Source organism: Pundamilia nyererei, unplaced genomic scaffold (assembly GCF_000239375.1).
Source record: "Pundamilia nyererei isolate P.nyererei 1_Seehausen unplaced genomic scaffold, PunNye1.0 scaffold00008, whole genome shotgun sequence".
In the NCBI taxonomy this organism is placed as follows: Eukaryota; Metazoa; Chordata; class Actinopteri; order Cichliformes; family Cichlidae; genus Pundamilia; species Pundamilia nyererei.
This window is the reverse complement of record NW_005187409.1, coordinates 7,061,030-7,075,933: the sequence shown is the minus strand read 5'-3', so window position 1 is coordinate 7,075,933 and position 14,904 is coordinate 7,061,030. Positions and strand designations below refer to the sequence as shown.

Below are 14,904 nucleotides of genomic sequence, written 5' to 3'. Positions count from 1 at the left end.
GATAACATTTGATGAGAGGACAGGGAAAATCAGAACTCATGTGTGATACTTGGAAAAAACAAAACTGTCACTCAGAATACACATATTTCATAAGTTTCAACAAATGTATGTGGTTAATGATACCAGTCTCAAACCAACTGCTCTATAAGAAATCTGGCACATATTTGTTTTAGGACTGGACTGACAAAGAACAAATAAGTTCATCTGTGCAGACAAATGTGTGCACACACATCCTTTGTCACTTTGTCTTAGCAACTGAGATTGGCTGTCTGTGTGAGGATGACAGTTTGAGTTTCTTGTCACAAAGATTGATTGTGTTCAAATGTTTTCGTAAGAGTGTGCTGGTTTATGCCCAGCACCCCATGTCTGATGAAGCCAACTTCACACAGACACTCAATTTTGGAGGTGTCTTATCCCCTGACCCCATTAGATGCTGCCAGAGTCAAAACTCAATACTTTATTTATTCTGTCTCCTTCCCTCACTGGTCTCTCTCTTAGTCACTCTGCCTTTGTCTAACACTTATTCCACTCCTTTACTTAAAAAAAATTTTTTTCTTAAAGCTCAGATTTATCCGTGGAGCAAGAGAGACATCTAGTGTCATTTCTCAAAAGCGTTTAAGCAAAAAGAAATAAATTTGTATTTGGCTAAATCTGAATTCTGTCATTCTTCATGAGGTCAAATTTATTACATTTAGACATTGGGTTTAATCCGACAAGGCAGTTTTGGTTGTTCCAAACCTATATTTGGGTAAATCACAATCAAATGAGCATAAACTAATAATAAATATTAAGCCCTACAGTCTGCATACACAGTATTCTCAGTACTATGAGTGTAATTAGCTACATTTGAAACTGCTCATTTTAAATTCCTGGTGGTTTTTCAAAGCAGCAGGTTCTCTATGCAGCGTTTTACCTCAATTCTCAATTTCTTCTTGATTATCGTCTCAACCTCCACCTTCCTCCTCTTTTCGTCTCTATAATTACCAAGTTGTATTTTCAGGCACTCTACAGCTCTCCCTCCCACCCTCCCTTCCTGTCTCTCTGCGGAGTCCATTAGAGACCACCTCTATTGTGTTTCTCTAGATCACCTGGACGGAAAAAGCTGAATAGGAAAGAAACGTAGGATGGAAGAGATGGTGGGGGAGCTGAAAAGACTCCAGCTGGGACTATTTGTTTGGACCGGCCTACCTTTTCCATCTTTGCAACGTATCCCCCAAACTGTGTTAAAAATAAACTACAATTTCCTGCCTATCTGATAGCATCAAGGAAAACACAAGACAAACACCACCACCTCAACTCAAATAGGTACATCTCTGCACATTTGTTCCAAGTGTTAAGATGGACATACACAATGCAGCACAACTCCTGACTTGTCTTTAACAATATTCTACTCCAGTCTTGTCATTTAATTATTCAGTTTCTTTAGCTAAAACTCCAAGAGCTTTGGAAAACACACAGAGGCATTAGCATATTTCTTGTGATAAGAGTTGATGGTGCTTATTTCTATTAAAATGAAATTGGACTTCCTCTTTGCATTTGTATTAATTTTCATGTTTTAGAAGAGGGGTCTAGAAAACAAACATGAAACGGAGGAAGGTGCAGAAGGGAGGAAGACGTTCGTGAAAGGAGAGAAAAGCAGAAATGAAAGCTCCTCTCGCTCTTTGTTTTCCTGGCATTTTGGAAGCTTTGTTTCTCTTGCTCGCAGCTTTTCACTGTCCACCTGGGAAAACTGATTTATTAACTTTGAGATGTGTTATATAGCTTCCTATATGTTGGGTAAAAAGTCCATGGACTTTGTTGGGAGTGAAAATAAACTAAGAAATTCAATTTCTCAGTCATTTTGGGGATGGGGGGGTGAGGGGGCTTGTTTTACATTTCATTAAACATAATGCCAAGTTATTTTCATAACAAAAGAACATCAATAGGCAAGTGCCAGAAAACAACAGCATAATTTGTGCAAATTTGGGCAAGAGAATGTGTGAGTGTATATGTGAGTGTGTGCTACCTGGCCAAGTAATCATTACGGATCAGTAGTAGATGCTGCATCAGGGACAGGAAGTGGCCCTCGGCCTTTGAGTCCTTCACAGTGTTGACCAAGATTTCAAATATGTCCCTCACATCATTGAAGCAAAAGCGTTAAGGCCCAACAGACACGATCAATAGAAGAATTTAACACAAATATGAGAGTCACATACACAACATCTAAAGAGATGACAGTCAACAACTGTGCACTGTTCTGCACCAACATCAGCTGCATTTTTTTTTTCCCACCAGGCTATTGAGGCAAAACATTCAGGCGCACAGAAATGTCCTTGAAAGAAAAGCACATTTGTTATTTTAATTAAAAACAAATTGATCAGAAATGCTGTAAATAACAATGAATAATGAAACGACTCATTAATCACTTATCATTTTAAATGGAATATCTACATCGGCGTACAGAGCACTATTTTCAGCTGTATTCCAAAAGCACATTGTGTTACTAATCATTTTTTGGCCTTTTTGAGACTATAATCAAACCTACAAAGGCTGTCGCTGCAGACACTCAATTAGACATTTTTTGATTCTTTAATCAGCACAACAGTTTTCAGCTGCACCAACATAATTGCAAATGGGTTTTTTTTCTTATGGACAATTAGAAGCAATTTTCTAATAAACCTGCATTAGGGAACACAATGTGCCATTGGAATACAGCAGTTAAGGATGCTGAAAATGGGTCTCTGTACACCTACGTAGCCATTCCATTAAAATTCATACGCGATTCATTTAATGATTCCATTAACTGTCAGTACCAACATTTCTGATCAATTTAATGTTATTTAAGATATTTTCCCCCCTTCAAAAACAGAAACTGACATTTCTAAAGCACCCTAATCTTAATAACACTAGTGTATAGGATAGGATTCAATTTTAACACCCATTTAGTTCTCTGACTTATTTGTTCACGTTTTCAAATGTCTGTACTGTAATATTCCTGTGTTTAATTCATACACTTAGCCCAGCACACTTCCTTCATTAGAACATTCTGTATGCACTGCGATGGTAACCCCTGGGAGACATCTGGTGTTGAAATTCAGAACGGCATGTCAAGAGCAGCAGGGAGAAGTACAGTGTACTTTGTAAAGTGTGAGGTTGAATTCTTTTCAAACTATCCACCCTGGACGCTACCCTCCTTAGAAAGGAAAAGAGGAAGCACTGTGAGAGGTAGATGATAAACATCCTGTGTTTTTAGAATGTGGTTCATTCAGATTATACCAAAATTGAAAAAAATAAAATGCAGATTTTTAAGCACTAAATCCTTAGGTCTAATGTTCCCACATGGTTAATGTTACTGCTCATGCATTAACAATCAAGTTCAGATACATTAATAGAAATGAATAGGTAATCAACTTCTTGTTGTGGTGTACCTTTCAGGCAGCCAACTAAGTGCCTAGTCATTTATAAAGAAAGAGTAGCAACAGAGCAAGGTTGGTAGGATGGCAGGATTGCCTTTTTTCCCCTTAAAATTAGATGTGCCTACAAACTGTCCTAGTGAGGACAAATAGAGGAATTTCTTGAATAAAGAAAAGCATAAAATACAATTTTTAAAAAATTTTAAAATACAATTGCTTACACATATACTGGTGGACTGGATGTAATTAAGAAAATGAAAGCAGGTGAAGGTTTTCACTTTCCAATGAAACTAATAAAACACTAAACTTGAAAATTACAAGGAGACCCAGATTTTATCATGCTGATCCTCTTTTTTTTGTCGTTCAAAACGCAAACATGACAGCTGCACAAAGGAACAATTTTGCCCATTGGAAGGATATTCCATTTCCATTCGGATGTCATCCAGACGTGCTTTGAGGTCCTCAGAATCATCTTCAGCCTGCTCATCAAACACTGTGAGTTGCACCTTCAGCTCTTCATTTTCTATCTTTCGCACCTCCTGCGGGGAAAGGAATAGGATGCAGGCGGAGAGATGAAAAATCATGATGGAGAATAGCAGGAGGAAAGTGACAGTCAAACATTTTTAGTTTGAATGCTTGTAGGAAAAGTTTTTACAGCATGTGTGTGTTAGCCCATCAGGGAGACAGAGGCATCAATATAGGGAGACACAAACATTAAAGCTGTGAAAATGTATGTTATTGCAAAGTCACCGTTGAAAGAAATTAAGTGGGTTTTCTGTACCTTCAGCTGATCTCTAAGACCCAGTCTTAGCAGTTCAGAGCGAATATGGATTCTGAAGTCCAGTTCTTCTGCACGGCTGATCAAGGCGTTTATTAACTGCATGCAGCCACTCTGCCAAAAACACATCACAAGTCAGTTTTATAGAGTATTTATACAGCATAACCTGCTTAAAAGTGCTGTCGATCAAAGACACCCGGGCTGGGTCATTTGCCAAACAAAAGCCCATGTGAGAACCTATAAGTGGTGAAATATGGGTACGCATTTGAATATGTACCTTAAGTGCAATGCTGGAGCTCCTCATTCCAGTAAGAAGTGGCTGAAACCTTTCAGTGTCCTGTTTCTCTGCCTCCTCTGTAATGGCCTCTAAAACACGCTCGTGACTGCAAAACAAACCAAAAAAAACCAAACAGATAATGATATACGTTATCATTATAAAGCTTCACTACATGGTACATTTTAAATCAATACATGAATACAACATTTATCCTTAAAAGAAAAGAATGGGGACTGAGAATGTCATTTCATTGAAACAGATGAAGAGAAATATGATGATAAGCAAGTACTGATGTCAGCAGAGCAGTTCATCACTGTCAGTTGGTCTAATACAAGTCTAATATCCAAACTAGAACAGTCCATTATCTTTGTGCATTCCACTTTTTTGAAACAGCATCTACATTTCACTAATACTTACAGGTTTTCAGGACGCTCCAAAATGGAGATGGCAGAAAGAAGCTTGACAGCGTCCACCATCATATGAGGCACTTTTGGGTTGATGGCTCTGGTTAGCAGAGGAATTCCCTCAGGTGACTCCAACATGGATTTCAGACCATGCTAAGCAGAAAAGGAAAGAGAGAAAGTAGACTGAGGTAAAGACTTCCATTTTTCAGATTATAGTCTTCATATCAGAATTTAGTCGTAGTAGATGAAATGTACTCGACTGCAACAACTATGGAAATTGTATACCAACGTCTTGCTTTGACAAAAGGGGTGGAACAATCTGACAAAAGCTGGCACTTTGAAAGCCATGCAAAAATAATACAAGTTACTGAATTGCTATCCATCTGGATATTATTACTACAGGCTGTTATTAGGGACAGCAACCACACAGGCAATGACATTTATTATGTCGGTACCCTTTAATACATTCAAACATTATTTTAGACCAATAATGTCATATTTATAACTAAATTATGCTTTGTTCTATTATTGAGTAATCTTCAATAAACCTTCATCGATCCTCAGCCAGACAACGCAAATTAGTTTGACCAAATTAAGCCAAATTTTAAAAATATATATATCCATTTGACATGTTATGTTTTCTCCAGAATTGGTTTTGACTTTACCTTTGTATTATTAGCAGGTGGATAAATATAAAATATATTCCAGAGTCTGGAGAAGTTTCTATAAAATTTCTTTTTTCCTAGGATTACATACATTAGTAAACAACCTTCACTGTATTGAATTTAGAGTGCCCTCTGCTACAATGACAAAAGAAAATGGGCCATTAATTATTCTATAGTTATATTAATTCTGATATGAAACAAAGGATTAGGGATTTAGATGTAAGAAGTTTTCCTACCTTGTTGTTCATAAAGGCTTTAAGACAACGAATTATCTCATGTTGGCATTTCGTTCCAATTGGCCTGGTTGGTGAAAGACCAGAAAGACATTTCAAACACACTGCTAGAATATACAGTTGTTGTTGTTGTTTTTTTGGTTTAAGTAACTTACGTGCATTCCTCTTCCTGGAGTTTTCTCAGCAGATTCAGAAGCAGAGCCAACCCTTCATCTCCAAAGTTCTGTACCCAACTGAAAGTGAAAGATATTTTCCCATACATTAAGAAAAATTGTCTGTCACAGCATGCATGAATTCATGGTTAGAACAAATCCAGAGGGTAAATCTATGTGCATAGTGAATATGAGCTTTTCCCCCTAAAAAGCACAGTACACTGTCCAGTACACTTTAAATCCTAGCCGACAGCATATATTGATAGCATATATTACAAAAGGCCTGGGGTTTCATTTCTAAAACTTTATAGGTGCTTCAGTAAGAGAAAGAGAGCGCGCACGCGTGTGCGTGTGTGTATATAGAAGCTCCCCAGCAAAAAACACTGCTGTTTGAATGGATTTCTGGAGCAGCCAGTCTTGGATGAATTGGTAGTTGTTTGTAACCTAAACTATAGATGATTTTTCTCAATGGTGAATGAGTTTCAATCGAATGTAAAGATCCTTTAAAACCCCTTGCTAACCCACAGGCATCAATAAACCCAGTGCAAAGTCTCAGATGTAATTTGAGTAGATTTATGTGAAAATTAATATGAGTTTGAGTGTGATATTGATACTTTACACCAAATCCCCAAATTGCCAAGTATAAACTCTATAGAGATGCTACAAAATGTTTCTTAAGTAACAATTTGATTCAATGGCCATGGAAAAAGGAGCTGGCCATAGCTAAGAGTTAACTAAAGGTTGACATTTAGATTCAGGTGAAATTGTGCGTCAGTACAAAGACTAAAGATTTGACAATGCAAGGTAAAAAAAAATTTTAATTAACCCAAGTATTTGCTTTCCCACAGCTGGGTGGCTTCCAAAATAGCAAGAGATAGATAGACTGGGAAATTGAAATGCACACAAATGTTTTAGATAACAGAAAATTGCTTGTGAGGTGAAGAAATAATGTTTATGCTTGCACAGCGAGTGAAAAAAATGCTCTTCTGGATGTAGGCATACATGTTTGCTTGTCAATAACACAGAATAAGACTTCTTAAGGATAACTCCAGAAGATTTACTGCAAGATTTAAACCTTAGTGAGCTTCAAATTCTAAAAGCTAAAGTTGGAGTTCACAAAAACATGAAAAAGTGTAGCGTTACAAAACAAAGTTTTATGGACTACTAAAGCAAAAATCAACCAAGCATCAACTACCTTGCAAGCATGGTGGTAATTTTGTTATCGCTTGAGTACGCATAGCTGACAGTGGTGCTGACACAACCCACAAAGTTCTTATTATATCACTGTAAACTTACACTGATTCTATACTGAGCCTTGCTATATTATTGTAGTTAGTATAATTTATTTTAACCTGAAGCACAGAGCAACAGAAATGTGTGTGTGTGCGTGCATATTACCTAACAGGGTTGTTATTGAGTGAAACTCTTAGAGATTCAAGACAGCTCAGCAGCTGTGAATCTCGATAGTCTGCCTTTAACTCCTGGATGTACATCATGGCCGACTTGGAACTCTCCTTCTGGCTCTGACCCTAATCGACAAACACAAACAAACACAGCAGGCACGTAAACACAAAATCACTTAGTGTTCTGCATTTACATATTTCTTGTTACATGATATAATTGCTATTATTTCTACATGAAAGCACAACAGTAGAGCATCAAGGGCAAAAGTCAAGAGTAATTTGAAATTTTGATATGTGGGATTAAAGGGTACTGTGTGTAGGGTTTTTCTCCTAATAGGCTTATTTTACAGTTAAATGAACTGTATTAGCAGCCATCTGTGTATGATTATGTAGGGCCTTTGAGCACTTTGAGTTTGTGAACCCTTTGGAATTGCCAGGATTTAAAAGGAAGAAAAGACTATTAAATCATTTCTAAAGGTCTTGGTTTTCATAAATCCACTACATACTTCCAGATACATTTTCTGGAAGTTGTTTACTCTTGTTGTAAATGTGACACAGCAGCTAAAGGTCAATGGAGGTTCACTCATTTTTTCAGAGTTTGAGTTTGTTTAAACAATAACAGCAACATAACTATAACCATCCATCAATTTAATGTATGTAAACAGTAAATACATATTAGATTAGTTATTAATTTACTATTTATTAATGACTAATGTCCAAAATGCTTTGGAAAATGTATTCATTCTAGCCGAAGAGAAAAAAAAAATAATAATAAGGACTTGCTTTAAACCGCCAGCACATTCGCTCTAGCACCCTGTACTTGCTATATTTTTTTTAAGATATTTGAGGTACTGACAGCTTTAGATGTGTGGAGGTACTGGGAGACCATCTCTCGTTTGATCAAAATGTCTTTCTGTCTCAGAGGCTGCTGCTTTTCCTCATTGAGGTTCATATCCACCTAGAGTAAAAGACAGGAGGAAAGAAAAATAATCAAATGGAACAGAAATAAACATTTTGAGAGATTTAGCATAAAAATCCATTTGTGTACTCAAGCAATAAAAAAATAAAATGCAGAAATATAATCCATATATTTGATTAATTACATTAGGGGAAATAACCATCTATTCAGAGTCAGCTGTAAGACACGATTTCTTACTTGTTAAAAGAATTACTGGATGTAACTATTTAAAAACTTTTTCCTTTCAGGATTTCAATCGGTGCCATTTGCTTGTCCCAGGAGATCTGTTATTTGTTTTTTTACATGTCTGTCAAATCCTACTTGCAGCAAGACAGAATAAACTTTTATGCAACTTCACAGTTCTCTGACATTACAGCAAAGGAAATTTAAGGCTTAAGGTTAACTCCACATTAAGGGTGTTTAAACTGTGAGAAATTCAGTACTTTTGATTGAAATATGCCAAGTTTCTGTAGCTGCGCAGGCAAGGTAACGAATATTATATGACACCTCAAAAGCCAAATCATTTATACACAAAAGTGTGTATAAATGACTGTGTAGACTGTAATGTGTAGACTCTTTTACTGTCTTTCTCACCAGCATCTGTTCAAACAGTTCCAGGACATATTCATCAGAATGATCATTCATCATGCCACTCTGAGCACTGATCTCATAGCTGGCAGCTGAAGAGTGTCGGTGACCTGGCGGTGGTCCAGGCTTCTCCTTCTCCTTTTTCCTCATGCTGGTGAAACGCTCCAACTGGATTAGCAAACAACATAACAGAGGAACATGACAGAGAGAAAAGTGGTAAGAGAAGAAAACTACAGAGAGTAACCACTGTTCTTATGTTAATGTTAGATATCAAACCATATGTAGTGTTAAAAACTCAAGGGACATTTCTCCCTTACTTTGATATTACATTGCCCCTTTCAGACATGTACCATTTTCCAAAGACCAGGCAGTAATTTTACTTTGTCTCAATCTAAACACAATCTTGACACTGTGCAATATCAGCCAGCCGCACAAGATGCAAAAATAAAGTAAAAATACTAAAACGAATTGTGAATGGAAGGGACACATAACTTGAAGGCAATCTTACTTAGCTTTAATGTTAACTTTAACTCACATCACCAACTATCTTACGTATTCCATGTCTGAAAAGGGAAATTCTTTACAAGAGCAGAAACCTTTTTAAAACTTGAGCTCAAAAGTGGTTTTGCCGCACAAAGTATGCTGTAAACAGAGCATACTCAAATTTTCCAGGAGTCTGGTATATCGCACTTTCTGGCTTTAATGACTTTGAGTGGTAAACATTCAGTATTAGCACAGAGTGTTATTTAATACATAAAAAAAAAAAAAGAAAAAAGCAAAGAACATGAGCTTCATCATGCATGTCAGCTTGGCACATAATACAGTGACCCTACATAGTGACTCAAAGAAAAATCTGGCATCCTAGCTGCAGGCACATGAAGGCATCACTAGTTTATGTGCCAAGCATTTCATGTTGTCAATGCGCATCTTGAGAAAATGCACATTTAACTTCAGTATAGCACAGGACAAGACACAGATACCAAACAAGTGTGTTATGGTGGGTTAGGCTTGTGACAGACAGTGAGGTGACATTAAATGCATAACAGTTTTATCTGACACACAAGTCAAGCACACGTTTGACAGTGACAAGCTGTAATAAACCTACCTCATCGGGAATCAGCCGTTTGAGTGTCTGTAGAAGAATGAATGAGGGGGAGAAAAATGGCAAAAAAGGGGGAAGAAAAACCAACCAGATGGCAGGTAAAAGAAATGAAAAAGAGGAGGGAGGGAAAAAAAATAAAGAACCCATTAGATAGAAATCAATGATGGGAAGAAGCAGCTCCAGGAAATCATCTACAGAATTCACAAGCAATTAAGAAAAACCCAGGGAAAAAAAAGAAAAAAAAAAGAAAGAAAATCATAATCATCAGCTCTTTTCGCATCTACTCAAAGACCAATGCATCTAAATTAAAGACAGTCTAAGCTAAGGTAAGGTGGACATTTAGAAACATGCAGGTGATAGGCAGTCAATCATCAACAAAGGTGAAGCGTGTGCGTGCGTGCGTGCGTGTGCGCGCGCGCAGTCAATGAAACCATACATAGGAAAAAAGTAGCACATTTGTATTTTAGAAAGAAAGGGAAAAGTATCATCATGTCTCTGCCACTAGAGGTCAGGCTATACCCATTAATGTTTCTGTAGGAAATCAAAATAAGTGGACTATATAGCCCTGACAAGAGCTATGTATGAGTAAAACTGAATTGACATCAGTAAAATAAATCAAATATCAAACACTAAAAAGGCATAAAGAAGATTAATACTGATGACATTCTGGAAAGCATCAAAGTAACACAATTTCAATATTCAGCTCTTAATATCAAATTTCTGATTTAATATGTTGGGGTTTTTTGTTCTTTTACAAATTACAAAAAGCATTATGGACTTCCAATTGTTATGTTGCTAACCTACAACACATAAACACTTACTTATGCCTGACTGATCCTACTTATCATTCAGTTTTGTTCTGAGCTAAAGGAGTCACAATGACCAACACAGAAAAGCTTAACCTTTATGAATTCGTTTAAGACGCACAAACAAAGAGCAAAGCAGGACAAATAAGAAGGCACATTGATTATGGGGAAGACAGTTAAGAAAAAAATGCTTCCGTTTTCACAGCTGCCATTAAATAACAGACCCTCAGCTCACGCACACAGGCACACACCATGAAGATGCCATAAAAGAAAGCTCGTACACATACAAACAAATGTTGTGGTGCTACAGTATTCCGCCCACAAAACGGAAATTTACAGCTGACAGGAGGCACAGTGGATTCTGGGTAATTGCATGGGAAACTGAACAGTAGTCAGGAAGAAAGCAACAGAGATACATGTGGGAGGGAGACACAAAAACCAAGCTTCAATTTGACAAACTGTAAGGTCCGCTTTACAAACCACATGTACAGTTAGGAAAATATGCAATGACAGACACAACAAACTACATTTTTTTGAGCCAGAAGAGTCATGAAGAGGTGGGGCTGGACCAAAATAAACAAAAGCATCACTAAGTTGGAAACACTAAACTGTTTAATGAATGAGTAACAGTAACATCACACACTACGTCACAGCAATAGGACGCCTTTTAATAAGCAAGGCAAGTGTTAAGTGACAAAGACATACTACGAGTAATAGTGGATCTGAGTCATGACGTATTATAGAGCAAACGATTCAATTATTTACACAGCCCCACTAGTGCCTCACTAATCCTTAACATAACACCAAATTAATCAACTTAGGCTCTGTTTAACAAACAAACAAAACAGAAAAGGCAATTCAATTAAAGAAAAACACATAATCACTAAGACAGTAACACTGACTGAAGTGTTCCCAAATGACGCAAATATTAATATACCAACTTTGTGCTATTTTATTGCATTGTTACTGTAATACCTGTGGGTTTACCCTGCTGCCCAGACAAAACAACCAAAGCAAGGCATCTGGTTGGAAACTGTGACAGACATTTCCTACAAATTTGCAACATACAAAAAAATTATTAGATTATCAAGAATTAACAGAAAAATTTGTAATGAGAACTCCCTCTCACAGGGCACTAAAGTTTTTTTCCTCTAATGTAAATCAAAAAGCAAACTCAATGAAACTGCTTAATTATAATTTAAAGACCTCCCCTAAGCACAGGCTGCTAGTTAAATGAGCTGATTCATCTTACCATCCTACAGTGAGCATATTAGATGAAGTAGTACATTTTGGGTTTCCTCTTTTTGTAGTCTGGGTAAAGCATTAAGCTGCAAACACATCCCTAAGCAAGTTTTTGTAAACTGTCATAATATGGACACATGCTTTGGAAAAAAAATATGAAAGAAAGCATGGCATTTAAGTCCTTTTGTTCAAGACACTTTATTCAACCCATCCTGTGAGTTATGTTTAATCAACAGTGATGACAGTTGCCAGCAAACTACCATGTGCAATTCCCCCAGTGTTGTTAACTCCCATCAAAAATCTGCAGCAAAAACAGCAAATTTTCTCAAATTCAGCTGATTAAATGGCGACTAGTGTGATCATAAATAACTATAAATTATATGGAGTAGGCTGAAAGAGGGAAAAACTTGAAAAACTTAGTGTATGGGTGTCTACATTTCTGATTACATGCGCAATCAAAAATGAAAACTCAACAGTTATAAGTGAGGAGAGATTTACAAACGCAAGACGTCAAGACTGCTGCACTGATTGCTGATTTGCAATTTTAAGTCCAGAACAGACACTCTGTGATCCCTCAATGAAATGCCCTTTACAAAATGCCAACACAACTGCTTACAGTATATACATAGTAAAGGGCGCATATTATAGAGTCCTAAAGGCAATGGCAAAAATAAAGGCATACAGCTTTTTCTGCGTGTCTGTCTCAGAGACCAGGCAGCTGGAGAGAATCAAATCAGCAGATGCATTTTGCTTATGAAAGCAAAATAATGAGCCAGTCACACACTGTTGCCATTTCTGTGTATGTGTGTACCTGCCCATGCACATTTAAGGAGACACTGAGAGAGGTGAGAAAGATTATGTAGAATCAGATGAAGAACAAAAACCAAGCAAATGCAGAATGAAGGAAAGCAGACTAGACACTTTTACTGATAAGTGAACACAAGAGTGCTGTCAGATGGCCACTCTGAATTAAGACAGTAGGTTAACTGAAAGATCAAGATGATATGGAAAAAAGTAGATTTTTTTGGTAGGTTTTGCTAATGTGATATGGGCATGAGAATACCCTGTATTGTACTCGTGTCACTGGGAGAAAAAAAAAAATACAGTAATCTTAACCTTAAGATTACTGTATACAGGCTATAGCTCAGGTGGCAGAGCAGGTCAGCCACAAATCAGAAGGTCGGTGGTTCGATCCCTGGCTGCATGCCAAGTATCCTTGGGCAAGATACTAACCCCATGTTTGCCTACTGGTGGTGGTCAGAGGGCCCGGTGGCGCCAGTGTTCGGCAGCCTCGCCTCTGTCAGTGCGCCCCAGGGCAGCTGTGGCTACAATGTAGCTTGCCATTGCCAGTGTGTGAATATGTGTGTGAATGGGTGAATGACTGAATGTAGTGTAAAGCGCTTTGGGGTCCTTAGCGACTGAGTAAAGCGCTATACAAATTCAGGCCATTTACAAAGTTATTTTAGGGTCTTGGACTTGCCCTCTTTCAAGTCTCTCAAAAGAAGTTCTTTGAGTGTGAGCTTTGACAGGTCCGTTCAAGAACAGATACTTGTCCTGAAGCAAAACCAATTTTCTCATAGCTAGGTACTTTGAATCAGTTGCACTCAAAGGTGAATGCCATTCAGGTCATTATGAAGATTTGTATCAAAACTTTACTGGGCTTAATCAATTATCAATTCTGAACACAGGCATTATATGAGAAGGATGCAACAACCATGCCGTCACATACTGGTTTCTAAAGTCCCATCCTGAAGCTACAAGATTTTTGCTGCAGCCATGTCAATTGCAAAAAAAATGTTTTTGAAAATGAATGTGACATGGAGGGGTCAGTCTGACTGTGAAACCACATGCTCACTGGCTCAGTGACTGAGGCCATAAGCTCAGCATGTTGTTTACAGAGTTCAAGACATTTTACATAGTCTTGATAACCAAGTGGCAATTGAAAGACCAGCAGTACCTTCAATCTGACCATCTGACAAGTTCTACTCTAAGATGAAACTGTGTCATGCTCATGTTGTACTTTACATACAATTTACCTATTAAACATCATTCCACTTTTACTCAGGAATGGCATCCATCTAGTAGCACACAAAGTGTGCAAAAATGCAGGGTATGAATTCTCTGTGTATATGTGAATTGTGTAAGTTAGTTTCATTTAAATAAATCAGTTGAACAGCAAGTTATTTTTAATTCAACATCTACGCATGTAGGCGTGATGCCAGCATGGATCAAACTGAACTCAGGCAAACTGATTAGAATCTGTGAGGCACGTTACATTTTCTTATCAAACTAGAATTATAGCCACTAGTTGGTGCAGTATTCTGGAAGCGTTGAAGCACTGGGGGGGAAGGCTTTTGCAATTAAATATGTTTAAATCAATAGCCTAAGGATCTTAAACAGAAACTTAAGCTGGATTTACATAATTTTTGTTTTGTCAGCATGATTTACTTATCAGCGGTCACCAGCTACGGATCACTGTCAAGCCTTGCCTATTAGTGGATCACATTTTGATTTTTCTGATTGTGTCTCAGGCTTGTCTTTGAGTTTATGTAGTCCAACTAAATAGCTTTGCATAAAACATCTTGCCCTGTGCAAAAACGAAATCAGGACAGGCCAGGTACTTATCATGTGCCTGTATCTATATTAAATCTAACAAAAAGGCAAAAAATAAATATACTTAAGTAACTGTGGGGAAAGAACTGCAAAATAACATAAATACACCAAATAAATCACAAAAAACATAATTCTACCAAAATATAACATACATGGTCACCACCGGTTTATTGTCGTCTGCCTTTTGAATGCACAATGCACTCACTAACACCACAGCAATCATTTTTGTCTCATGGCTTTATAGAAAGAGAAAAAGGAAATAGTCTGCATGTTAAGATGGATACAGCGGAC

General features: G+C 37.4%; 1 protein-coding gene across 1 annotated transcript in view; it reads right to left on the bottom strand.

Moving 5' to 3' along the window:
* diaph1 (diaphanous related formin 1) overlaps window positions 1–14,904 on the bottom strand; it is a 101,695-nt gene that overhangs the window by 63,746 nt on the left and 23,045 nt on the right. Inside the window, exons 2-12 of the mRNA XM_013916201.1 lie at window positions 9,956–9,982; window positions 8,857–9,018; window positions 8,161–8,262; window positions 7,300–7,430; window positions 5,905–5,982; window positions 5,753–5,816; window positions 4,865–5,004; window positions 4,448–4,553; window positions 4,174–4,284; window positions 3,813–3,931; window positions 2,006–2,122 (exon numbers count right to left, since the gene is read on the bottom strand). Coding sequence (XP_013771655.1) covers window positions 2,006–2,122; window positions 3,813–3,931; window positions 4,174–4,284; window positions 4,448–4,553; window positions 4,865–5,004; window positions 5,753–5,816; window positions 5,905–5,982; window positions 7,300–7,430; window positions 8,161–8,262; window positions 8,857–9,018; window positions 9,956–9,982 — 1,157 coding nt within the window. The remainder of the gene's footprint in view (window positions 1–2,005; window positions 2,123–3,812; window positions 3,932–4,173; window positions 4,285–4,447; window positions 4,554–4,864; window positions 5,005–5,752; window positions 5,817–5,904; window positions 5,983–7,299; window positions 7,431–8,160; window positions 8,263–8,856; window positions 9,019–9,955; window positions 9,983–14,904) is intronic.